Source organism: Corvus brachyrhynchos, unplaced genomic scaffold (genome assembly GCF_000691975.1).
Source record: "Corvus brachyrhynchos isolate BGI_N302 unplaced genomic scaffold, ASM69197v1 scaffold27, whole genome shotgun sequence".
NCBI lineage: Eukaryota > Metazoa > Chordata > Aves > Passeriformes > Corvidae > Corvus > Corvus brachyrhynchos.
Window position 1 is genome coordinate 2,952,009 of NW_008239139.1, and position 27,402 is coordinate 2,979,410.

The 27,402-nt window shown below is 40.4% G+C and overlaps 1 protein-coding gene across 1 annotated transcript; it reads right to left on the reverse strand.

The window, feature by feature from the left end:
• Positions 1-919: 919 nt before the first annotated feature.
• Positions 920-24,858, reverse strand: PTN (pleiotrophin). The gene is made up of 4 exons (XM_008638113.2): positions 24,749-24,858; positions 23,089-23,262; positions 21,884-22,045; positions 920-7,629 (listed from the first exon to the last, which is right to left on the reverse strand). Exons 1-4 carry the CDS (start codon positions 24,855-24,857, stop codon positions 7,577-7,579), a joined length of 498 nt encoding a protein of 165 aa, XP_008636335.1. The 5' UTR covers position 24,858; the 3' UTR covers positions 920-7,576.
• Positions 24,859-27,402: the final 2,544 nt, after the last annotated feature.

Consider the following 27,402-nt stretch of genomic DNA (forward strand, 5'->3'; position numbering starts at 1 on the left):
AAAGGAATTAAAATTTTTCTTTTGTAATTAAACAATGGTGAATACTTGGTCTCCTTTCCAAGGATAGGATTTCGGTTTCTCAGTCCATTAGTGGTTTGAAGAATGTACTGTCAGTTTTCATACCTTATAATACTTAATTTTCCTCCAAACAACTTCAGAAGCCTATATCAATCACCTCATCTTGTAAAAAATGTGAAGCATCTCCCTCTTTTGGCAGTGACTGATGGAATTGTTTTCATAGAGTAATTAATTAATTATTCTAGGATTTTAAATAATAGTTGGACACAGAAACAAAACCAGAAAAATGATATGGAAAACAAAGTAAATTTAGGAAAAAAGGACAATGAAGGAACTAAAAGAAAGGAAAAGAAATTAACATACAATGAGTATTACCTGAATTTCTGCATAATTATATTTAGCTCATTAATATAATGTAGCTTCTTTGTTCTACTCTTGAGTCTTAATCATCTCTCACCAAACACACACACATTAAAGTCACTGTTAAACAGCTGAGCATGACAGGGCTGGGAATAAGGGCTTGCCACTGCTTATGATATGTGTGTCATGATAGTGTCATTAAAAAAAAAAAAGCCAAATTCTTCATCTGTAATAATCCATCATTGTGTCAATATCACACAGGTTGAAATAAATGTTTACTGAAACAAGCTGCTTAAAGGAACTGGAAAGTGCCAGGAAACTGGGACAGACAGGCTTTGGTGTGCACAAACCAAAGAAATGTTTTCTGCTAGAGTCACTTTCTGGTAGACTTCCCTCTACAGACTAAAACTTTTTCTGAATTTACAGATCTGTTTGTGTGTCAAGCAACACCTACAGCCAAGGAAAATTAGTACTATAAAGAGATACCATGAAGCACTTAGAATTAATTTAAGAAACTCCAGAAACGGTTTCCACAACCAAATGAGGACACCATGTGTCTGTGTATTAGTTTATTTAATTCTTTATCGCCACTAAGAGCAAGTAAATTATGCTGATACAATTGGTAAACATATACATTCGCTAGAGCCCCCCACAATCCCACAGAGCTAAGGGAAACATTAAGGGATGTTACAGGATTAATGCTTTCATTCTACAATATGGATATATGGCTTTCATACAAGTTTTAAAAAATTGAAAAGGTAACACACTGCTAGCTTACAAAATCAATATACAAACTGGAAAATAAAGGAAAAGGAACAGGAAAAGAAAGTAACCCATGAGAAGATATATAGCACTGGTTTAATAGATATATACAGAATTAGAAATCCACTGAACATGAGATTCAGGCTTTAAATTGTTATTGTGACTTTCATTTCTCCTTTCAGTTTAACACTCAAACTATAAGAATTCAGATGGTTTCTCTCTTACTTTTAGTTTTCCATCTTATTTTACCCATTTTCCTCAGTTTTTATTGGCAGAGCAAAAGACTTTTTCTGCCTATGTTTTTATGTTCACACCTAACTGAAGCAGTTTGTCCACTTTGAAGCTTTGAACAAAACCCTTGCAATGTACTTGGTGTGACAGAAGAGAACATCACTGTGATAGTAAGTCCTTTTGGCCATTTCATTAGCATGTGTTTTGCATTTCCCTTGGACACAGCTATCCGTAAACTGAAGCGCTGGCAAGTGGGAAGAAATCTAGCTCTTCATCCTACTTGTGTATCCTCACTTAAATAACAACACAGGACAAAAAGCTCTTTCATTTCACCCACAGCCTGAAAACGTGGCAGCGCTGGTTGGGATTCGCATTTAGAGTTATGCATGCACCTTCCTAGAGTTTTGCTTCCCCATATGTGTATGTACATTTATCTATGCAGTATGCACGTGTGTGTATTTAGAGAGCTGCTGTCTCTGATGCTGATATCTGCATTAGGTGAATTCTAGCTCTAAGCTGCAGCCTGTCTGTGCTTCAGATCACCTCAGCAACCACAACACACTCTGGACTATCACAGCCATTTCCTTCAGCTGTAGAAGTCTAGAGGAACTACATAATTATAACATGGGGAGTGCAATGAACGATCTAATGAGAAAAATTAAATAATGTCTTGTTGCCAGGTAGATTAGAGTGAGGGCATTCAAACAGCAAAATTAATTGAATGAAATTGGCTGTGGGTAAGACAGTCCTGCAGAGGCTATCCATTTTCCTAGCTTTCCATCACTGAATTCAGGGTTAAAGGTTTTGTACAGTCTTTAACTTTCAGTGACCTGCTGAAACTGGAATACTTGTGAGCCTCTGTTTTATCTCATCAATAAATCCACTCACTGGACATGTTTTCAGTTTTGTTGCAGGTTTTGTTCGTCATCGTGGATTTTTTAAGAAAGGAGTAAAATCTGTAGGTACAGGTTTTTTTCATACACAACTCACTCAAAGCCAAGTGATTTAAAGGCTAGGAGATACTTACAGAGTTCTTTAGACATCTGGGACTCCATAACACCCCATATTGAAATGGCAAACTGCAGAAAGGGCTAAAGGTTTGTACAAACCCATCAATGAGATAATAATATTTGAATTCTCACGTTTTCCCAGATTTTTGCTCCATTCAGAGTGATGAGGCCACAAGGCAGATGGCCATTTGTGAAGAGTAGCAGAAAGGGACCATTAGGAAAATTATCAGATATCAGCATTGTTTAGTTTTGGTCCAAAAGCAAAGTTTGATGCTGCTACGAATGAGACTACCTACATCTTCTCCAACTGCAAACAGCCATGGGTGGAAGAGGCTCTCTCCATGCTCTACACCTGCTCAGGCAAGTCTTTCACTATCCCTGAAACTCTATGCATGATGGTAATTTGATGATAAAAGAAGACAGTGGTAAAGGATACAGCTTCTTGCCACTATTTGTCTAGTTAGGGTGTTTTTCTGTTTTCTGGGGTTTTTTTGTTTGAAGGCAGACATTCCTGCATCAACGTCTCTAATTTTTGAGATGATCATTTGATCGTTTCTGTTCCCTGGGAAGCCTTGACCAGGTTGAGTTATGAGGAAAGTTTTACCAGCAATCCACCCTCCCAGCAAATCCAGGGACTCCCTAGCTCATTATCATGCTTCCTTGTTCATTGTCATATAGTGATTAACAAGTTGCTACTGTGTCTTTTAGTTTCAGAAGGACAAAGCTGGAGGAACTTGATGGTATGAGCTTCCTGGGGCTGTTTTGCAACAATCCAGGAAGAAATGGAGAATATAGTCTCAAGGATGAGGAAAGATCAGCAACACCCACAGAAGTTCAACTGAGAGGTAGAGTTCCTTAGCAGAATTGACAGAAAACCTATGAACACCACAAAAATTATGGATAGGCGTGGGAAGGCAGGCAACAGGTATAATCTGTGTCTGCAAAGGAGAGAACTCAGCCTCAACTTCATAGAAGTGCTGTCCTTGAGAATTAAAATGGATTGAATACAAGACACCTACCCCCACTGACATACTGCTCCCCCTTCTGATTAGGATTTGGGAGACATGAAAGCCTGCTGTGTCATATCAAAATGGCGTACACCTCACCAATATATTGCTTTAGAAAAGGGGTGAGTTTACATTGTTAATGTTGCTGCAGTTCCTAGACTGAGGGAAAATCAGGTCGTTGTCCCATCCTCAACACTCACATTAGCCTATATACTATTGTCTCCTTTTGACTTTGCCTCCAGTTGAACACTTTCTTTTGAGGCTGGAGTAAGACTTTACTTTCCTGCAACACTTTATATTGGATTAGTTTTCATTAAGGCACAAATCAGGGAAAGCACAAAAACAAACGTGCCAACCAGTAGCTCTGCCTTCCGCACTTAAGGAGCATGCAAAAGAAGTTTTGTATAAAATTTTCCTGACTTCCTATCTGTCTCTTCTTGACCAAGTCTCCAAAGCTGCCTGTTGATACATTTTATAATTGTTATTCTTTAATTTCTTCTAACTTTTCTCCTTTGAAAAACAGTTCAAGCCCAGAATGTCATTATGGAAATAGAAGATGAAAATCAGTAAATTACAATTTAGTACCTACCTGCATGTACAACAAACATTTTCCCTTCCTGGAGCCTTGCCCAGAAGTTTTGCTGCACCTAATAGACTGTTAAATAGGCCAGGCTGACAAGCAATGATTCTCATTCACCATGGGCATTTCTGCCAGAAGACACATCTAAGTCAGAAAATGTCCCAATCCTCAAATACTCTTTTAAATCAAGATATAGACGGGCCTAACTGAAAGACACATTGCCTCAGCTTACTTAGAGAAACAGAAGTGAGATATACCCAAATATATTTAGGTTTAAGCTGACTGGAATCCAGAGTCTGGATGCAGATTCATCCTTAGCTGATGTTCAGCAACTCACCATCTCTTTTCTAAGAGGTTTAAGTGCTCAGAAAAAGGCTGTCATTTGGGGGATTTTTATCATCTCCCCATACTCCATTACAGCTGTAGCAAATGAAGATGTAAACCACTCCTCGAGAGGGACATTCATGAAACAAATTTCTGTCAGTTAAACTAGGTAAGTAGCACATCTATGCTAAGTCATTTTTCATTGCAATAGGATAGCACCAAGAGGGTAAACACGTTTTTCATCTGAAGTAGCCGCTCCCACAGCACTGTCAGACAAGTTCGCCCTCCCAAAGCAGGAAGGGTAGAAGATTAGAAAACAAGTAAGGAGAAGTTTCAAAATGACTGAAGTAGAAACTGCTCAAGATGGGTGGGAAGAGGTTTTGTTCAGAATCGTGCCTTTTGCTTTCTTGATAATGTCACCAGTGAAACAAGGGCTCCTGTTAGGTACTGGGTACTTCCTTTTAGAGCTGACCTGACTGACTTAATCTTCCTCTGTGTTCTGCCATGAATTACTTTATCATCTCCTGAATAGCCAGAGCTTCCACTGAATGTTTTCTTCTGGCTTATTGGAAATTTTCTTCATTTTAAGTCTATTTTAAGTTAAGTTTTTGTAGTAACCATTACTCCAATTGCTGTCAACAATACAATGCCAATACAGATCCGAACGTATGTGGCTGAGTAGTACATAAGAAATGTTCTCCTATTTCACACCCTTTGCTGCATTTTCCTCTGGTCCTAACATGATATATTTTGTTTCCTTGTTTTCTGTAAACTCTCTCCCTGAGGGCCCTATGCCACCACAGGAACTCGACTGGCTTCCTTCAAAATCTATTAGGAATGTTCCTTTAACAAGCCAGATGGGCAGTTAAATGAAAGGACCATAAGGTACCAGAGGAAACACAGGGGAATTCATTTTTTTTATACTCACGGAGATGGAAATAAGAAGTCACATCTAAGGTTTGCTAAAGGATAGTCAAAGTGTTGGTCTCAGCATCATTCCCATTTCCTGCCAGCCCCCTATGAAACATGGACTAGATTAACCAGTGTGAGACAGTGGTGCAACAGTGTTTGCACTCAAAGCTAAACCACTTTAAGTGAACTGATGCAGCATTTAGACAGACAAACCTTTGGTGAGTGAAAAAGTTCCTTTCCCCCTTTGCTTTCAATCAGACCTACCGAACCATTAGTTTAAGTCTGAGGCACAAGCACAGGTAGACCTGATTAGACCATGAACAAACCAAATAGCACCCAGAACCACCTAAATATGAGCATTTATGATTTTAGATTTGGTCATTGCACATCCACCGTACATGGGGGACATTTTTAACTCTACCACGGACTCAGGTATGTCTAACAGCATAGTCAAAATAACAACAACATCAACACAGACTGCAAAACACACCCAAGGAGTCTGGGAAATAATTGTGAGGCTAGTCTACCTTAAGCTATGTGCAGGCTTGGCTAGCTGGCTTCAGGAGTGTTTGGGAACAGAAGGACTTGCCTCACCGTGAGTCCAGATCAGCCATACCCTCCAGGTGAGAAAATAGAGGGCAAGCTCTGCAACTGTTACAATTTCTTTTTGCATAGAAAAGGGAGTGATGTTAGTATGAAAAAAAAGAGACTCTGCTTGTCTGCAAGCTAATCCCAAGAGAGAAATGTGATTTACTCCGATGAACACAACCTGCTGCAGCTTCACTGAAGTCAGTGGGTACCATGCAGGAGAGTACAAAGGAGGCTATTCCTCTTGACCAGCAGGCAAGCCTCCAGCCTGCACAAGTGGCAAAGCTTATTTCTTGCTGTTGAAATTTAAGATTTAGAATTCAGAAGCAATGATTTTGAACTTAATTTGGGCACTGAAATCCCTTATGTTTCCTCTAAAAATTTTGGTCTGCTTGTTGTCAGGTTGTTAAACAACCCTTTGCCTTGAGACAGACCAGCCATTTGTCAGATCTTTTTTATACCTTGTGACTTCTCTCAGGACTCAGAATCATTTAAATTACATTAAAAATGAACAAACTAAAAAGCAGCTGGTTATAACTTTTCTTTTTTTTTCCCCCTGCAGACCATATTAAAAAAAAAAATCACAACTATTTTTATGTTGACTGAGCTTTTTCCAAGGTCTTTTTGCTTATATAAAAATGGAAGAAAGCAAAAGGTACTGGTTTTATATTTCCCTTCTGTTTTACTAAAAGATAAACCAAAAATAATTTCATTCCTATTGGTTTCAGGTCCCACAAATTGTCCCTTTTTTGGTCAAAAATATGAACTACGTCTGGTGGTTTCCAAACAGATTTCTCCTTTTATTTCCCACCAGACATACTATTTTTTAACCAGCTATAATTAAAATCAACAGGAATATTGCCACTGATACAAAAGGGAGCTGGGTCAGGCAGAATCACAACAATTTCAACTAGATCTTTTATAAAAAGGATTTTCTCCCTTCTATCAAAATGAACAAATAAAATACAGCATTTTTCAGCTTTTATAGGTAAAATGGAGGACACTACCATCCACCAACATGATATGCTGAAAAGTGGAAAGTTTTGTCATCATTCCACTTTGAAAAATCATTGCTAGAAGACCATGAAAAATTAGGACTCTTTCATGTCCAATTGTGGAAAGATTTTAGATTTACTGCCAATGTTCAAAATATGGTTAAGGAAAGGAGTGTTACTGGTTTTTACCTGTAGATGGTGACATTTTGAAATGAACATTAAGCACACATCCAAGAAAAATCCGTACTTGTAAATACTCAACAAAATGCCCCCATCCTTTCCTTAAACATTCGATTTCATACAGTTATGCAGATGTGATCAGAAATTAAGAAGCAGGCCTCAATTTTTCAGATATAAGGTCCCAATCTTAAATATAAATGCATCCAGCCAGAGTGCTATGTTCACACAGGGTACCACTGGCTTCAGCAGAGCTCCACACAGGCTCAGGTTCTGCTTGCATGGACTAATTACCGGATTGAGACCTATGGCAAGACTTGACAAAAAAAAAATTTTAAAAACCTCTATATTGTTCAATATACAATAGACATAATTTTCTAAATGAGTTTGGAGTCCTTTATTACAGGCCTCTAAAAATTGTTGTTAGGGTTATACATTAAAAATACTAAAGTAATAAAAAAAAAAGGATTTTTTTTTTCTGTGTTTGCTTTTTTCTTCTATGGTACCATTAAGCTATAAATAATTTTAGGATAAAATGCCTAAGTATAAATGAAACTGTTAACTGATCATGTTTGCTGATGTCCCTTTCTCACATTGCCCAAGTTGACTCCATTAATCCAGCATCTTTTCTTGTTTCTTGCCTTCCTTTTTCTTCTTCTTGGATTCTGTCAAGACAGAACAATAACAATAAAAAATTAGTGTCTAGCAGGCACTGCAATAAATTTCATTTAACACCCGTGTAAGTTCCCCCTTTTTTTTTTTTTTCTCCATGCACATAAGAATTGTTTCCTCATTTTGAACAAAGAAAGGGAAAAGAGAAGGAAAAGAAGAAAAATAACAGGAAAGGCCAAGGCAGTAGAGAAGATGGAAAGGGAGTTGCATGTTCCGTTCAGAACCCTCCCTATCTGAGGAGCTGACCCTGTTTGGCATGCAAAGCATTGTGTCAGGAACTTGCTTGGAAAATAAGAAAACAGCAGGCATCTCCTGGAGAAACCGGGTCACAGCTCAGTGGAGAGCTGGAAGAAAGCGTTGCACACACTACCCACACATATACCCTTCCCCTGCTTCCTTTCTGTCTCATTGTTAGTCTTTGGCTTTCTCTGAATGTGCCAGCAGCTCCAGAGCATGGGGAGAAAGCTCTCTTGTTTCTTCAGCTCCTCCACTGCCAACCCTTCCCCCTTCCCCTGGGACAGACACCTATGTGCACTCGGGAAGCAATGGAAGCTTGGCCTGGGGTCATGGGAGCACGGCCTGTCCAGTCAGCTGGGACTGATGAAATGATCAAAGGACTAAGGAGCACCTGCTTCTCTAATTAATTTGGGATAAATAAGGGAACGATGTGAAGGTACAAGTGAAAATTTATGTCTTGTACTACCACCTGCCGTAGCTTTCACTGTACTGAAGGGTAGTGTGGTATTCTACAGGTAAAAGAAATTCACAGAGGGACCTAAAAATTAAAACAAATTATGAGGATTAGGTAGTCTTCTGTCACATATCACCTTGTAATAGGGAAAATAATGAGCAACTCCTTACTGGTATCAGCACAAAACAGCAAAACAGGTACCACAGAGACATGGAAACAGAGCTTCTGTGAAGCATCTGTCCTGCAACCAAAACAGCAAGCAAGCAGACCCAGGTTTGCCTTAACCCAGATTTCATTAACAAAACCAAGCAAAGCTATCACAGAATCATAGACTATGCTGAGTTGGAAGGGACCCAGAAAGATCACTGAGTCCACCTCCTGGCCCTGCACAGGGCCACCCAAAAAAATCACACCATGTTGCCTGAGAGCACTTCTTGAACTCCGCCAATCTTGCTGCCATGAACACTACCTCTGGTTAAATAACAACTATCACCTTGAATGAGAAGAAAAGCACTTGGCCCTTAGGGTGGTACTGTTCTTTGTGAATATGATTCTTTTCCCTCTGACTCATTTACACAACATAGTCAGTCCAGGAATCACCAATTGTGGTAAAAACATTTTGTTTTTATTAAAACCAAGGCAACTATACCAACATCTTTCAGGTATGGATAGGGCCAAGTACCTCCAGCAGAAGGCAAACTTAGACTATCACATTTCTCTGATGGTTGTTTTTCCTCTTTCCGAGTGTTTCAAACTAAAATTTTTTCTTCACCTATTACAACAAGACAAAAATTGTTTCCAATAATCCTTTAGTCAAAGCAAAGTAAAATACTTGTTTAGTCATATAATCTACAAAAAAAACTTTCCCTTAAAAATTTGCTTAACTTTCAAAGGGATAATAATTTAAAAGAAGAAGTAATTTGTTTTCATTTGAAAATTAATTTTTGCCCCCTGCCTTTGCATGTGTCTGTGTGTGTGCTTGCATGTGTATCTGACTGGGTAGTCTGGAGCTATTCACAAAATTTGACACTATTTCATAACCTGTCATTCGAGAAAGTAATCTTTCATTCAGTTAGTATCTAATTTGCTTTCAGCTAAAGTTTCCCCCTCCCCACAAATTTCCTGTATCCCCCCTCAACCTCTCTTTCCCACATCTTCCACTTCCTCTAATTTTGCTTCTCTATAAAACTGACCCTCCTGGACTCTCTATTGATTGCACTCTCCCTCATACTTTGTACTCCCCACACAACACCACTTTCTCCGAAAGAAACAGTGACATTTTATCAATCAGACCAGCACTGGAATCTGTGAAATTCATTTAGACCCAGCACAAGCAGAAGGGCACTATGCAGACTTTGACCAAATTTACTGCACGCAAAGGAGACATATAAATGCAGGCAGACTGCTAACAGGACACTGCTGAAGAGTTTGTGCAGCTCATGGTAGGAATGAGATCACCACCAGGAGAAAACTTCAGTCTGGAGTTGTGTGAATGCACCAGGTCCCCATCCTCACTTGACTTGAGGTACCAGACAACCCACTGTTTATCCATTTGCACTTAATCCCTGTGGGTCCACATCTCTTCCTTTCTCAATTCTTCCCTGCTGTCTACCTTGTGGTAATTTGCACATCATCCAAACTGCCAAACCCATCTACCTACAAAGACAAGTGACTCTGCTTTGGGCCTCAGTGGAGTAAAACTGTCATGTGCTAGATGTAATTCCTCCCTCATTAAAAGTACCCACACCACCACGGCTTCATCTTTCCAACAGGTAATCTGTATTGATGCACAGCATATTTGCTCCATGAAATGGCATGCATACACAGAATTGTGGAAATATTAAAAAAAAAAGGAAAAAAAGAAAACTGCTCAAATATTTCCCAGCCCTTAGGCTCTTTTAAAATTCCTACCACAGACACCAGTACCCATGTGCTGACCCATGAAAATGTTGATGTTCATACACTCATGTACAAGTCTGTTCACAGCTACACTCTACCTGTTTTGATTATGCTCAGGGTACAGACTGATGGTATGCCCGTGGCTAACAACATATAAAGTTGCTTTAAGATGCACTTTGCTCATGTTTTTTAATTTCTCAACCTACTCTTTGCATTTGTGCCATTCAGGCTTTTATCGTCCTCACCTCTGTTCCCCCTATGCTACTATTTCCACTTCTATGACATGCTATTGGGTCAGCTCACACAGCCACACTGGGAACCACATCAACCTGCCACTGCTACCCTCCCCAGAGTAACCAGGCGTGACCAAAAGGGTCACCATGCTCCAAAGCTGGCCAGCTGAGAGTACAATGCCAGTTATCTGCCAGCTCAACCTACACACACTGCGTCCAACAGTCGCCTTCAGTTTCCTGTTCTGTACATGAAAATTATCAAAATTCAGTTCAGGTTAGCACAGATCAGATGTTGAGACCTTTGGTTCAGCCCTTTCCTACCAGGCATCTTAATGCAGTCCCATCAGAAATTACAGTGACCCACTAAGCAGTCCCACGGAGACAGCCTTTATCATGGGGAAGCCACTGAGCTGATTCCACATCTGACCACTGGTGCTGCAAACACTCACCACTGAGCCAGAAGGAAGCAGGAAAAGCTGCCCAGTGAACAGGGACTACCCTGAGCAGAACCCGGCCATCTGCAGGTGCTTTGGGCCTACAGCAGCCTCCTTCACCTCACCCACCCCACTGAGCGCAGTATTTCCACAGGCAGAGCCATGGCTCTGTGCACCAGCTGTCCTTTGCCTTCAGGGAACGTGTTTGCTGCAGACAAGTGCTACCAAAAATATAGGGAGACACTACAGTAAAACCACTCACCCAGATGAAACTCAGTTTCTCACCAGCCCACACAGAATTTTCATCTGAATCTACTCACTGCCCTATTTGCTTTCAAGTTGGGTGGCTCAGTTGTGCCAGACACCAGTTGGAGGCATCTTTATGACCTATCTATGCTAGAATCCAGGATCCAGAGAGACAAGAGCAAAACAAAAGGCAAGATGATAATCCTGGATTTCAGAAGAGCAGACTTTGGTCAGTTCAGGGACCTGCTCAGCCAGGCTAAGTATCCTGGACCAGGGCACAGGCAAAGAGCAAATTCCAAATGCCTGGTAGTCCCTGCAGTGTGCAACAACCAAGCATTGCACAGCCACTCTGCTCCCCCTGGAACCCATGCACTTCCAGCAAGATTAAAAAAAAGCAGCCCTGCAGGAGCAAAGTGTGTCAATGCACAGACACTGAATTATCTAATCATTCATCACCAGAATAGCCCTATGAATTGTTGCAAACCTTAGACATACTCACAGGATTAAAAACTGTGTGGTCATGAATAAGCACTGGACTCACTTCTGTGGGCCCATGATGGCCAGTAACAAAGATTCCAGTCAGGGTCTTACTGAGTAAAGAAATTAATTTGATTAGCAGAACTTTCTCTATGCAATTTGGAATTGCAGCAGTCCTCTTTAAACAGCCATCTTTATTCCAGAACCTCATTCTTACCACGCAAGCAGCAAATGAAAGTAATTTAGTTGAACAGGAGCCACACACCATTTGAAGCCACTCTTAATGTATAAGGCACAAAAGGGAGGTATAATTACATCTTAATGGAAGTCAAGCTTTGTAAGCCAAGATTTGCAGGTATTTATTTTCATTTGTTGAAAAGAAGGTAACAATTCACTCATGGCACTGCTGAACTCCTGTGCATAGAAGTCGAGCAGTGTCCCCAAAAGCAATATAAATCATTCAAAATAGCAAAAACTGTGCTGATGGAAGGTTAGAGTAAAAAAAATTCCACATCAGATGTTTAGGATACAATTTTCCCAGGACCTAGCACTCAGTCCTACTAAGCTCAGAGGAAGGCATGTTTTAGAAAGGCTTCTCTACCTCTCACTAGAGCAAATTTCCCAAAGCACCAAGTTGCTATGGTGGTAAAGGGCAATGATGCCATGGTGTGCAGGGAGCTTCTGAATTTTGGGGATGAAATGCCAATGCCTGTGGAATGGAGAAGTCTTTACTTTGGTAAAATCAAGGATTTTATACCTTGGCAAAAAAAAAAATCTCACCTTAAAGAGATTCACACTCCTCTCTAGGAACAGAAACTGTATTATCTTGTGATTTCCATGACTGTAAAAACAAATCCGTGGATTTCCAAAGACCGTTTAAACGTGGTATTTCTTTTTCTTGTAGAGAAAGAGAACTTTTCATGGCTATCTAAATCCTTTTCTTCCTATTTTCCTGTAATATATACAGCATTTATGTATTCCAAATGTTTAAGAAGGAAAAACTGTATTATGATAGAAACTTTGTTCCATAATGAATTCTTCTGTAAAGCCTCTTTGAGAAACACAGTTCTACTGGACAGGGAAAAAAAGCAATAATCCACCATGTGAACAGCAGCAGAAGGCACCTCTCCAATCCATCAATCACCTTGATGTGACTTTTACTTCATTAATAGATTACAATTGATTATATGCCTTATGTTTTAGCCTGTGCTCCTTAACAGCTTTCTCCAGTTATCTGTGTTCCTCAATTTCTTCACACTTGTGCTTAATCCTCTCCATTAGGTTTTGTTCTGCTTCTCACTTTGCTAAAGTTTTGTTTTGGATAGACTTTGATTTGTTCCCAGTTGAACAAAAGATGGACTTGGTTTAAACCTAAAGGGTGCAGCTGCCCCACTAAAGTCAGAAAGTCATGCTGCAAAGTGTGTTATGAATGGGAAATAGCCAGATTTATGTTTGTAACAAACACTAACATATGTGAAAAAGGAATGGAACTAAGTCACCACTCACAGAAAGTGTGTTAATAATTTTTCTTTCTCACTGGAATTTCAAGAAGAAATAAATGTAAGGGAAAAATAATCCAATTTGTTCTAAAATGAGCCACAAAACCTGAAACTATCTTAGACAGTCAGAAGCCAATTCTTGAATCTGACATATAGATGTAAGACCTTTAAAACCTTTCCTTTAACATCTTTACTTAAACTAGACAGGAATTACAGGGAGCTTTTATTTATGAGATAATTTGCTGAAACCAAGGATTTTCATCAGAAAGGTTTCCCTTTGATGATTTTCTTCCTTCAAATATCTGGGAGAAAAAGTTTCAAAATTGCCTATGCACAGGCACTCAAAAGACCACAAAGACACCCGCAATTTCTGATTTTGCTAGATGGCCTAACAGCCTGAAGGCAAAGAACATGAAAGTTTCATCTCATTTTCTTTACATCTATGTTAGCCCTTAAGATGTTAGATATTAAGAGTAAGTATTCAGAAGATTGCAATGGATAAACTTTTCAAACCAAGGCTGTTTTGCAGCTGGAGTCTTCTAAAGGGGTCTGGCTAACTGATTTCCAGAAGTAGTTCACTTTGTGCTGCAGTCGGCTTCTTCTCATCCACCTCGGGTACATTTCCACTGCTGCTGCTGTAGGGTAGGGACCTTCTCACTGTTCTTCATCATGCTATGTGCTCAGCGCAAGAGGGACACAGTCCCAGCTGGCTCTTCAGCCCCCTCTCTGTGTACAGACATCTATGCCGTACACAAGATCCCTCTTAATGCCAGCAAGACAGGTGCAGGCACAGACTGATACATTTAGGGCTTACTCTCTGCATTCACATGTCTGCAGGAGACTGCTGGAAACAGAGAGCATTAATAATCCATTGGGACTTTAGTATATACCTATACAGCAAAAAGATCACACATGTCAAACTGAGATCTGTATTATATGCAAGTATATAAATATATATATATTATATAAAATGTTATTTAGCAGAAAGTTATTTCTGGTACAATGTGAATAGAGAACCTATTTTATTCAGTTAGCTCTTGAAAAACAGGCACATGCCCTTCTCAGCTGTGCTTCCTGCATCTGCCCTAGATGAGCTCTACCTTCAGGGCACAGGACACTGGTTTGGCTTTGATCAGTGCTTCAGACTCTGCAGAGTTGCCTGCAAAAGTTTTGCAGTAAGCACAGATAGAAGGAAAGATAGAGAAATGGCAATGTGAAAAATGAGATGGAGGGATAAAGAAGGGAAAAAAAAACCAAAAAAAACCCGAAAACTTGAAAGGAAAGGAAGTGAAGAAATAGAAAAGGAAAAGGCCAGAATGGAAGGAACAAGGCTTTCTCTCTGTGTCACTGCTGGGAACAGTAATGTGGGTAAACATTTGCTGATGGCATACCTTTTATCACAGCAAATCCCATAGCTTAAGGCATTTTCATGGCTCAAGGGCACTAACTAATGCCAAGGAGGCTGGGCTGCTTTCACAAGCCAGGAAAATGAGACAATGAGCACCTAACAGAATTGACACACACAAGACTATTTCAGCTTTCGCCCACAAAGGCCTGCATTTAACCCTAAAAGAAACACCTGCAGGTGCAACACGGTTAAATGAGAATTTGTCAAATCCAGTTCTTCATCTTTTGGGGCAGCATAGAAAAAAAAAAAAAAAGTCTGAAATACAAACCAGGGGGTCAGAAAAACATGGAGATTTAGGTTTCAATGAAACATCCCAATGTTTTTCTTTTCAAAAACACCCATAAAAGCTGCAGAACAATAAAAAATTGAAAAATATTTCGTTTAAAAAATTTTTTTTTTCTTCCTCTCCTACATGCATTTCCTTCTCCCTGGAATGAGATTGATATTATCAATCAGATTGATAATATGCTATGATCTGACAAGGCATTCAAATTATTTATCCAAACAGGAAAATTTTTCAAAGGTACAAAAGCAGTCTCAAGGGAAACTACAGTGCAAAGCCTCCAAGAAACCTAAGGAAATGGAACCAGAAAAAACACCATTAAAAGACATCCAAACTTTATTAGTTATGGGCTACACTGGCAGCTTATAAGCAGCTTGAGGCTGGTCCACACTGTAAGCACCATTGTGTTTTGTTTTTCTTATATAGCTTATTCTCATTCCCACTGAAATTGAGAAACATCATATTTCCTCCTGTTATGGCAGCAAGGAGCCAAATGACAGAGATCTGTCTCAGAGCCTAAAGTTTCCAGTGAGTTTCACTTCATCCTGAAACACAAGCCTTGTCCTCAGACTAGCACAGGGCACTGGGAAACACAACCAAGCATTTAGTACCCAGTCTCGCCCCTCTGGACCACTGTTTCTTCTCTTGGTTTTCACATTTCCCAGCACCATAAGGCATAAATTATTCATGGCAAAACTGCTTCTCACAATGTTTATGCAGTGCTTAGTACAATGGCGCCCTTTTTCAGCTGGGGCCTCTGGGCACTCATGCAATACAAATAATCATGATGATAGCAACAATAATAACAGCCAGCTATGCTGTTCCCACTGGGCAAACACTTCCAGTGTCCTGTCCCACAGAGCTCAGATCACTGTATTTCACTACAGGCTCCTGGTCAGTGCCAGGGGCCATTCTTCAATAAACCTGTCTCACCCTTTAGAACAGAAAAAAACCTCCCAATTTTGCCTTTCAGGTTTTGCTTTAACTATCACAGCTGTTTCCTAATATGAGAAAATCCCTCATTTTTATAACTAATTAGTTTGAGCAGATTCTATTATTCTGCCTCCTGTAATACTAATTATTACACTAGCTGCATGCCTGCACGACTAATGAGTTACATTAGAGATGGGGAATACTAAAACCTACAGAGGGAGATACAGCATGACTGCGAAGCCAAAACAGGAGACACCAGCATCTTTCAAACAAAAGAAACTTGCAGCCCTAACAAGTCATTTCCTCTCACTCTGTGTCCCCTCCAGCTGCTCTTTGTGCTGTTGCACAAAGGCAAGGTTGAGGGAGGGCAGCCCAGAAAAAGCAACTTGTCCAACATGCAAAATGAAGTGGTCCAATTTCATCAGTGCAGCACCCAGTTTGTCTGAGGAACAAATATCAGAAGAGCAAGTCACTCATACCCCACTGTCAGCTCCTTGCAACAACCAGCAGTCAAGTCATCCTGCCAAAGCTGGTCAGTCTGTTCTGGCAGTGCACTCCAAGTAAGACGTTCTCCCTACAGGTAGGAATCTGTCACTGGAGTGCTCAAAAACCACAGGTTGTTTTCTTTTCCTGCTACCAAAGTAAAGACAGGGATACACCTGCCCATTAACACAAGCTCATCTCTATGATTTGACACCAAGCTCCCTAAGAAAACCCCAGGTAAAATGGTGTTTAACACTGATGGAAGTCCACTGGATTACCGACGTCAAAACCAAAGACCTTAATTAAAGGCTGCAGTTCAGACACTCACCTTGAAGTCAACTGTCACATTCTGATAATTTTATTTGCAGACCATGATAAAAGGGAGCAGCAGCTACTAGCTGCATGCCTGGACCTGCCACTGATACTTAGTCAATCTGGGAGATCATTTAGCCTTTCTGACTTTCAGTTACTACTTTCCTTTTAATTAGACTTCCTAAGCTCCAAGGAGTGATAGCAGGATTAGCTAATTGCTGCCTGTAAAGATATAAAGATAAAAGAAACCAGGTGGGGTGGATTATTTATACTTAACTCTGAAGTAAAACTCTTCAAATTATATGAAATGATTAAAATACAGAGTGCAGTCTGTCATCCACTGCAGTAGCACTCACACTGCACCAAACACAGGGAATTGTACTGACACCTTGCTATGCTCTCAAATGCTAAACCTGATCCAAATCATACAGAAGAGATTACAGCTATTAACAACTCAGTTAGGTCTAGCCTTCATGTGGGAAATCTTTCCAAAACACTGCATGTTGGAGTATGTGATCTTTGGTTGGCACCCCAATTACTAAAGACAACAGTGGTGTGAGCAGTGTTAATGTTTGCCAACCTCAGCACACAGTTTTGCTGTGTGGCAAGGACTGAGCTGAGGCATGACAAAGTAACTCATAGATGTGATATACTGTAAATTGATCAAGAGTTGGGAAGGGAGATTTATTAAAAAGAACTAAATATAGCCAGGTGAAAAAGTTATCAGAAAGGAGCATAACTCAAAAAAATGAAGGGTACATTGCAGAAAGGGCAGGCAAACTGCTTATTCTACTTAACTTTATCTTAATCAGAAGAATAAATATCTGAAAGTACAACAGTTATGGGGAGAGGGAGAGAGAGAGAAAGAATGAGACTGACAAAAAGAGTGTAAAAAGAAAAAGTCTATCAGGCAACCCAGCTCAATGAAAATAAATTCCTCGTCTCTTAGCAGTTAAAGCAAAATGTTTCCTCAATCTTGACAATACCCCATTCTTCTGCTTTCTGGCTGGCTGGAACCTGAACAAGCATCAGTCAAGTCTGGGTGGGTGTGAAGTACTAGACCAGATGGAGGATGTCGGAAGCATTTTGTGCTCCTCAGCACAAGCTGGCCATTAGAGCAGCCACTTGACAGAAGTGCCCCAGTCTGTCACATCTGTCAGGAGAGTTTAGGGAGACCTTCAGCAACAGCAGCCTTGCAGACACTGATTACAATATGCAATTGTGTGTGCTAGAGGAGAGGTGCCTGCCTCCACTGGGATTTCATGATAAAAATTATCATTTCATCCTTTCCAGACTTTGGGACAGGCTTTCTCATGACCGCATTTGTGGACTAAATGCACAACAAATCGTGGTGCCTGGGACATCATTGTTATGTTGCTGACAGTCTCTCTGTCTAAATGCACAATATTCAAGGAGGAAAGATGTTTTTCATCCTGTGATACCTACACTTTAGCCCAGCAGCCCAGGACCAAGCTACTGTCTTCCAGTCTGAGAACATGTGAGCAAAGCTATGGAGAAAAGAGCTTGTCAGGAAGCCAGATAAAATTAAAATTCCTGGTTCATCATCTGCTCTCACCCTTAAATATAGTTGTAATCCATAAGACAGCTGCTGAGAAGTAAAAAGTACTGACACAGAGCAGTTGCTAAGAAGCAAATATTTATTTTTTTAGTTTCCAAAATAATGAAGACTGCTTAAAAAATATTTTAAGGCTTTTCTGTGAATGCTTACTAACTATAAAACAAATCCATAGGAACACTTAGGTCTCCAGTTTATGAAGAAGGCATTGACTCTCAAACTTTGTGAGGATCTCCTGCTTTAACTTAGTGCAAGTTTTGTCAGAGATCATAGAAGTTCCTGGAAAACCAAACTATACTTGCTATCAACAAATCTGTAAAATTATAAACCCTGTGATATTTTTGCAAGTATAATTTTCCTTTGTGTTAAGAACAGATCCAACGCCTATGAACAGCCGTCATTTTAGAAACCGTTAAGTGAGAGGGGAGAGACTCATCCTATCAGCAAAGCTGCCATGTGTTGATGAGCTGGAAAGGTGGGTAAGCAACAGTAGAGCAGCATCTACAGTTAAGATCAATCAATTTGCATTTTCCTCAAAGAACAGACAAGGTGAGGAGGAACTTCAGACACCATATCACATGGAGGAAACGTGTCAGGTGAAATTTGACACACAACACTTCATTGGTCAGGCTTAGACAAGATAACCTGTCTTACCCACACAGTTTCTGGGGTTCTTAACTAATCACATTAATTTTTTTTTTTTTAAATTAGGGAGAATTTCGAAGGTACTCCCCATGCAATAGGTGATCAAAATTAAAATTCTTTTTAGCTAATTTAGTGGGTCTAATGAGCAATAAAGGTAGTATTACAACAACATTTTCTTCTTTCAACACACACCTGTAGAGGACATGCTTAGAATACTGCTTAAAATCCAGTCTCTTCATCACAAAAGCTGTTTTGCAATAATAGAAGGAATTTAGCTAAGTCCAGCAGTTGAGTATTCTTATTGTGGGTAAATTCTTACACAAATACTTAAGTCAGAAGTTTTAGCTTTAAAAGATGGCGAGTGACAAAAAAAACAAAAGAAAATATATAAAACTACCATTGATTGGAGAAACTAAATAGGGGCTTTTACTGATCTTATTTACAATATGACATCAAAAGGAAAACTGATGTAATGGAGAGGTTACAAACACAACCTAACAGAAAAAAAATTTCACCTCACTGCAAAGGGGGTTAGTCTGGAAAAATCACAAAAACAACACTTTTTTCTGAATATACAGGTATTTTTCAGTGCAATATTCTCTGTCAGTTCACACCTGCTTTTGGTGCTCTCAGCCTGTTGCTGTCAGAGATGCGCTCTTGATGCACACACCAGTCAGAAAGGAAACCATTCACAGTAAAACACATTCCTGGGACTGCTAAGCCCCTGACAGACTGCTCTGCTGCCAGAGCACCCAAATGCCAGAAAGCCCCTGCCCTGCTACTCCAGGCAATCCTGGGAGGAATGGAAAGCCCTTGACCAGCATTCAGAGATCTAGCTGAATTTCAGCATAGACCTTTTGCAACACTGTGCCTCAGATAATAACCTGCTGCTTCCAAATAATGCATCATGGGCTTTTTCTGGTATAGTCTTGAGGCGCTGATGCAAAGTTAGGGGTGAAAAAGGAGCCTAACATATAACTGTATACCATTTGAAGGGCTCAGGCCATAATCCAGTTCTTACTTCTCATATCCAAAGAAGGAAACTCATTAAGATTCTAGCTACAGAATGAATACAGTGTAATTCTTTTCCTTTATCTAGTTGTGGGTTAGTACTTACCTCCAACCTCTATTTTCCTTCACCTCAGGAAGAAAACAAACACTCATTCCAGCCAACATGCCAGCACTCCGATTTTTAAGTCAGAAATAAAGTTCAGTGGGGCAAAACTTTTCACACAGTACTAATCTGCTTGACCTAATTTCTTCCTCTAGATCCTCCTACTGGTGCCAACACACTGTCCAGTGTAGCTCCCATGTAGTTATACCCACAGATCTGCAATATGGACTTAGCTCAGAGCCCCGGCAGGCTGTGTGTGTGTGACTCCCATGCCTGCTGCTGCTACTAATGCCAAGAGCAGATGAATGAGCAGGTGGCACACAGGAAGATGCCATGAGATTTCTAATGCAAATCAGGAGAGCAGAACTTCTGCCCACAGTTATTATGATTAAAAACCTACATTTGTACCTATTTCTCTTTTTGCATTCCTTCAAATCAAAGGAACTCAGGTCTCCTAATTAAGTCAAACCCCATAACTTTGCTGCAGTCAGTCCCAATCCAAGTTTCAGTCTCAGCTGTAACTCACTCCTAGAATCTAGAATTGGTTAAAGTTGACTCCAATCCAGCAATTTCTCAAGCTCTGCCTTTAAAACTGTAACTTGAAAATGAGCCTGTACCACCCAAGAGCACTGCTCTCATAAAACAATGCTGCATCAATGCTCTGCTTTGTCTCCCTCTCCCCCTGTTCTGACAGCCATTGACAGAATATGGATATATGACTCAGTGGAAGCAGGACAAGGCAGAGGCTCCAGGGGCAGAGGCTTTCTGGCAGCACAACAGGAAGCCTCATTCAGTAAACTCTTAGATGCTACTTAGGCATTGAAACTCAGAAGGGAAAAAAAAAAAACAAACCACCAAAAAAGCCTATCAAAACAACCCAAACCCCGAAAACATGAAAAAAACCTCCTGCCCCCCCAAACTGCTACACAATAAAATCACACACCTCAAAGCCCTTCCCATCCAATCGCTTCAATCCCTAAATGATGTTTATTGTTGCCAGCTCAACCAATCCAGGTGGTCTCTGAAAATCTAGTTGTAATTTTGCTGCTCCACAGCCTGTCACTATCTACACAGGTTCTAGGCTCGTCTGGTAACTCCATGGACAGTGTGCAAGGAAAGCCAGTCACAGCCACACTGACTGCAAAGCAGATGGGTGCATGCACTAACACAAAGTGCCTGCAACTGCTCTGCTGGTCTTAAGTAAACAATGTCAGGGTAGCATAGCTTTTATAGTCTACTTAAAACACACTACTTTTGTATCTCAAACAAGATCTCACAGTTTTAGCTCCCACTGTAAATCATCCTATACACATAACACCTGCTACTCCAACAAAAGAGTGCATTAAAAGGCACAAATTATTACAAAGAAAATAAGCTTTCCTAAGGGCCACCTGGAAACACAAATGCAGGGCATATGTCTTTCTGTGTGCTAGGAATTAAACTGCCAGTCAAAAATACGACATATACATTCTGTACTATCCTTCCTGCTATGTTTGAATAAAGAATAAACAACCCCAAGGGTGAACAACATTTTCATATTTCAGTGTTCAGTGAGAAGAATATCCTTTCAATGCTACTTGTCCAGAAGGAAAGCAGTCCTTTTTCCAACTAGCCATTATTCAATACCAAACAAAACCTATATAAAAGATGACTTTATCGAGGGGTATATTTTCATGCTATTATTATTATTCTGTTCCCATCAACAAGTGAGTTATGAAAAGAATCTTTACTCTGGAAGTCTAGTTGTGTAAGCAAACTGGTAACAGTACAGGTGGTCTAAAGTTAAAATTGGAGCTCTAATCTTCAGCTTACTTTTCAAGTGTGAGACAGCCTTGACTATCCAGCTCAAGAATATTCCCTGCCTGAGCACTGAGAGACAGGAGCAGTGCAGAGCTGAGGAAAGGCCATGAAAGTGCAATACCCTGTAAAACTGAGCTCTCACTGAAGAGGACAAGACATCCCAAACCCAATGATTTAAATGAACTATCATGCAGTTTCAGCAAATGGAATTTACCTTGAGGTTTGGGTTTGGTAAGCTTCCCACAGGGCTTTGAGATTGTGACAGTCTTCTGGCAGTCAGCGTTATGCAGGGCTCTCTTTAGGTTCCCAGTTCGAGTCTTCAAGGCCGTGTTCAAGTCACATTCTCCCCAGGCCTGGAACTGGTATTTGCACTCCGCTGCAGCAAGGAAATAAAAGGCAAAATTTAAAACACAATGACTGAGTGTGAAATCCAAAATGTTGTGAGTCTACTAGGATATCACAGGCAGTTGGTACTCACAGACAAAAAGACGTACAGCTGAGGAAAAGAATCCCAAGAAAACTTTAAAGATTGTTTGCAGTGGTAATTGCAGTCTCCCCCCTCCCCAATGTTTTAAAATTTAATCCTTGTGCTTTTGCATGGATATCGCATTTTTGTCATATAAAGAAAAATGCATTCAGCTGTGAATATAAACAATTAAAAAAAAAGAAAAAGAAAGAAACGGCAGCGAGAAATGTCATTTACATTCTGTATGGCTGTTTCTCCATTTGTGTGATGCCAGAGGTTACCAAATAAGGCTTGAATAGTTTCTAGAATGTACGTGCAACCATAAACTTCTTAAGTCTGAAACTGTAGCACTGATTGTGTTGGTAAGGTCACAATAACTTCAAAATCATGCAAGCTGCTTACCAGAAAAAAAGCCAAGATTGCAAGAGTAATCAAATCAGTTAATTCTGTGATTCTGTAAAAAAAATTTGAGTTTTGGGCAGACATCTTGTCCAGGACAGATCTGACGTATCTTCCCAAACTGTTACATATGAGCCTTATGAACTGAATGATAAAAATGAAATACACGGGTCTTCACTCACTCCTTTCACTGCACACACAGGCAGCCAGCGCCCCATGCTCCACATCACACACTGTAAAGCCTGTGATAGCCATGGCAGAGGATCACAGCTGGGAACCTGCAATACTGCCCTACACAGGGCTGAACACCACCCAGAGCAGATCTCAGCATGCTGGAAGGCTGAGTTTACAACAAGTAGGTTATAAGTACTCCCTGCAGAGGAGCTCTGAGGAAGCTGCCTTCTGATGCCTTGCGTGTTCTAGTCCTGATGAACCTGAAGCACAGGACTAACCCCTTCGCCAAGACATTTGCAGAACTAAGCAGAAAATACAGGCTTCCTGCTCCATACTTAAAATGAAAGCTGAAGTAAATCCCTTAAGAGGGTGATGCTGACCTCCAAATTGCTTCTTCCAGTTGCAGGGAATCTTACACTTCTGAGTCTTGGTGGTTTGTTTGCACTCGGCGCCAGTGCGAGTGCCCTCACGCGTCCCCAGGCCACAGTCACCACTGGTAGGCACACAGACGCTCCACTGCCATTCCCCACAGTCAGACTTCTTCGCCTTTTTCTCTGGATGGAGACAAGGAACCAAGCAAGAGAAGTGGTCAGTACCCAGTGCATATGGAGATGTTCTCTAAACTGAATCAAAGTAACAGCACCTGGAAGGGTGAATAAGCAATAATTTGTAACACAATTGGGTTAAAAGCAAAAGGTCTGACATTGTCTTCTCAGTTCTGCAGAGACAAGTCAGCCCCTTTGAGTCCAATGATGATCATTGGATCATCACTCAAACTCAGCCCCACTGACATGTTTACTAGTCCTCCTGGATATTCTCAAGTGGATTCTCATCTTCAGAAATCTAAAAACCCACAAGTATCTCTGACCAAAACATGCAGGAGGGCTCTCACTCAGAAAGGACACTCCCCTGTCTCCAGTATATCCTCAGTTCCAGCTGAAGCACTGTACACCAAACAATGAGAAATGTATGTGCTGACGTTGTGTATCACAGGATTTGAGCACCTTCAGGGAACAGCTGGGGGATGCTAACTTTTGATTTGCTATACCATGTCACATTTTATATCAGAATATGAACAAAACTTCAAAGGCAAAGGAGCTACACGGAGAAGTGTATTCAAAGTGCTGTTAATTCAGGTGGGTTTGTTGCTCAGGGACAAATGTAAGGATCATGATTTTATTTAGATCCTTAAGCCCAAGTCTTATGAGAAAAGACAGCAATGTTATCAGACCCAAGGGCTCACAAATATAATTACTTAGGCCCCTAAAATATCACAACATACTTAAATACTAAATATACTTATAAAAAATTATTTTTCTTCTAGGTCTTGCATGTTTATGCTACCCTTTTCTCATTATTTCCACAAAGTTAAAATGGTTAAAAAGTTCCTTTCTTTTTACTGGGAACACTAATTCTGATAGATTTGCAGTTCATATTATCTGGTGTATAAGTAGCCTGAAAATAATAAGACCTTAAGAAAAGCACCAAAAAATATGTTTTTTAAAAAATGTCAAAACTAAGTTTGACAGATATGAATTTTCCACCCCAGGCTGGCTTCTCCTATAATGAGGTCTGAGTTCATCACTGACAGAAAGCAAGTACTGCTGAATGTCTGGCTGTCTGTGCAACAGCGAGTTAGTACAATTCTTTGTCAGGGGATTTCCACATCACACAGCATCAGTGTAGCACTGTCATTTATAACACTGAACGAGTGATATAACTGCTCTTTCACCACTCCTGTTTGCTTCTCCCTAACTCAAGCATGAAACTACTCACGGAGCACATTTTAAGCTGCTTTGCAATATGCAGTGTGTGATAAACCAAGGACTCCAGCCTCTGGGGCTGTCAAGCTTCCACTTGACATGGAAACCAATTTCTGTTTCCCTGTTTAACACAGAACACATCACAGCCACAAATCCTGCCCTAATGTCAAAAGGTTAACAAATGACCTGAATTTCATAACAAAACCAGAAGCATTTGACATTCTCCCACACATGCTATCTATCTTGGGGATTAACTCCAAATTAGACTGGACCTTACCTGGTTTCTCTTTCTTGCCAGCCTCAGTGGTACCCACGGTGGCCAGAATGAAAATAAGTGCCAGGAGGGCAGCTGTGAACATTCGACGTTGCTGTTGTTGCTGTTGCATTCTGCAGATCAATGTCAGAGAGGAAAAAAATGGTTAGTGAGACTGTAAAAAGTGGGACTCCAACTAAAGCATTTTTGGGAAGCTCTGCTTCAGGACCACAAGACACAAGCAGGTCACACATAATTAGCTATTGCAAGAATGGGCAATTATCTTCATTCCAGAGAGAATACGGAGATTTTTAACTGTTTTCCAGCCTGTGTACCAAATCCCTGATCTACATCACTGATGTTATTGGATGAGTTTTGCCATGGGAAGTTCTGTAACTATTGCTTGTCTTCTAGAAACTTGCTAGAGATTCAAAGATCCTGATAGGTCTGGAACTTCCCTCTTCTTTTCTGACCTCTGGTGTGTAAAAATAAGCAAAACATGCAATTCATTCTTCAGTTTACCAATTCATATGAAGTAGGGAATACTCTACTGTCCCCCTTGCAAGGGTTCAAGTTCTTATTAGGCTTAACTGACATCTGAAAAGAGCTTCTTTCACAAAAACTTACATAGGTGAGATGTGATGCATTATCTTAATTGTCATTGGCATGTTGCTACTTACTTCTTCCTTCCCCTCCAATTAGTGTCTCTTCATAATATAAATTAAGCTAATTGTTTGATATGCAAAGTAGGCACAGAGATAGGACTTGCACACACTGCTAGAGGCTATCCACAGCATGCTAATGAACCCAGAATCTGGATTTGGGAAGCAAATATTCAAATACAAAAAAGGCATTAAATACATTTGCTTGGGGGTGAAGCATCAGTCACTAACCAGTCACCAAAAGCCATTCTGAGCTTTTCCTTTTCCATTCCTATGATTTGCATTGTCTCATTTTGGCACTGTTTATCAGAACACAGGGCCTTCAATATATATGTTAAAAATAAGCAACCTCTCCCTTTCCAAGGGACATCTCTCTAGTAGGCAGCCAGGTACCAAGATAGAGATTGCTTGGATGAAAGGAAGGTTTCTCCAATTTCACTTTTTTTTTTGGTTTTTTTTCTTCAAACCAGGACCCACGATGTTCATGTTACACCAGCCTTCAGAGGAGGTGTAAGAGTGCCACTAAGATGGCCTTTAAAACTCAGCTAGACTGATATTTACAGAGAGTTTAATGGCAGCCTGATCTCATTTGCTGAGCACACCAACCTTAGAGGAGAAATGTTTCTCAACACGAACAAAGAACAAAATGTATTTGAAATTTAATTTGGCACTCCTCAGTATTCTCTGCTGGCAACCTCTTGCTCAAATGCAACGTAATTATAACTGACATGGAAAACATGAGAGGAATCCCAAACACAGAGACTTTCAAGTATCTGGCTTTAATATCATTCTAGAAGTCAGATGAGACAACTTAATGGGTCTATTGAAATAAAGTTTATTTGAAGACTACAAGAGACCTGGCATTCAAATGTCTGAAAGAGCTGTCATTAGCACCAGTTTCATTTACTTCAAAAGAAAGTATCGTTTCCCTTCAAAAAGAAAGGACCACCATTGTTGCCAGCAAACTCAAACAGAGCCCAGAGTAAGCACATGAGTTGCCAGAGAGCTCAGGTTTGTTTTTCCCTTTCTTCTGCTACATGTTTCCACTCAGAGACTCTCAGGTTTCACAGAAAATTAATTAAATAAATAAAATCGATATACAAATTAATAAATACATTAAATAAGCAATTAAAAACTAAATATGCAACCTGCCTTTTAGCTCAGCTTACTTCAAACTGCTTTTCCATAATCAAACGAGCACCTCTTCTATGTGGAAAGGCTGAGAGAATTGTGTTTGTTCAGCCTGAAAAAGAGAAGGCTTTGGGGTAACCTAATTGCAGCCTTCCACTGCCTGAAGGGAGGTCCCGAGAAAGATGAAGAGAGACCTTCTACGAGAGTATGTAGTGACAGAACAAAGAGGAATGAACTCAAAATGAGAGTAGGGTTAGATTAGATATTAGGAATATCTAATTCCCACCTGTGAGAGTGGTGAGGCACTGGAACAGGTTACCCTGTTGAAGAAAGCTGTGGAAGCCTCATCCCTGGAAGTGTTCAAGGCCAGGTTGGAAGGAGCTCTGAGCAACCTGGTCTAGTGAAAAGTGTCTCTAACTACGGCAGGGGGGTGGAATTAGATGATCCTTAAGGTCCCTTCCAACACAAACCGTCTTATGATTCAAACACAGTTGCATACTATTAAAAAAATCAAACTCCACACCCAGTCCCTCGTCCCTTTCCTTCGGGGGAGCTTCCCCACCAGTAACACTGCATATCACCTAACATCCCATTTTCACTATAATTTGTCTTCTCACTTCATCTCTGCCAATCAACTCACCAGAATCCTTTGTTGAAGGAGAGAGTTAAGTGCTTTCATGGAAACACATGTGGACTGAGATACAAATACTTTCATAATCTCAAGTCACTGCCTGCGGGTGTCAGAAGCTGAAGCAAAGGAGCACTCACTAGTGGTTTTACTCTACAGGATGCCACCAAACACAAGAGATGGCCAAAGGTATGGGGCTGCCTCCAAATCTTTGCTGCCCACGCCAGGGACCTGGGATGTGGTCACACACACCCCAG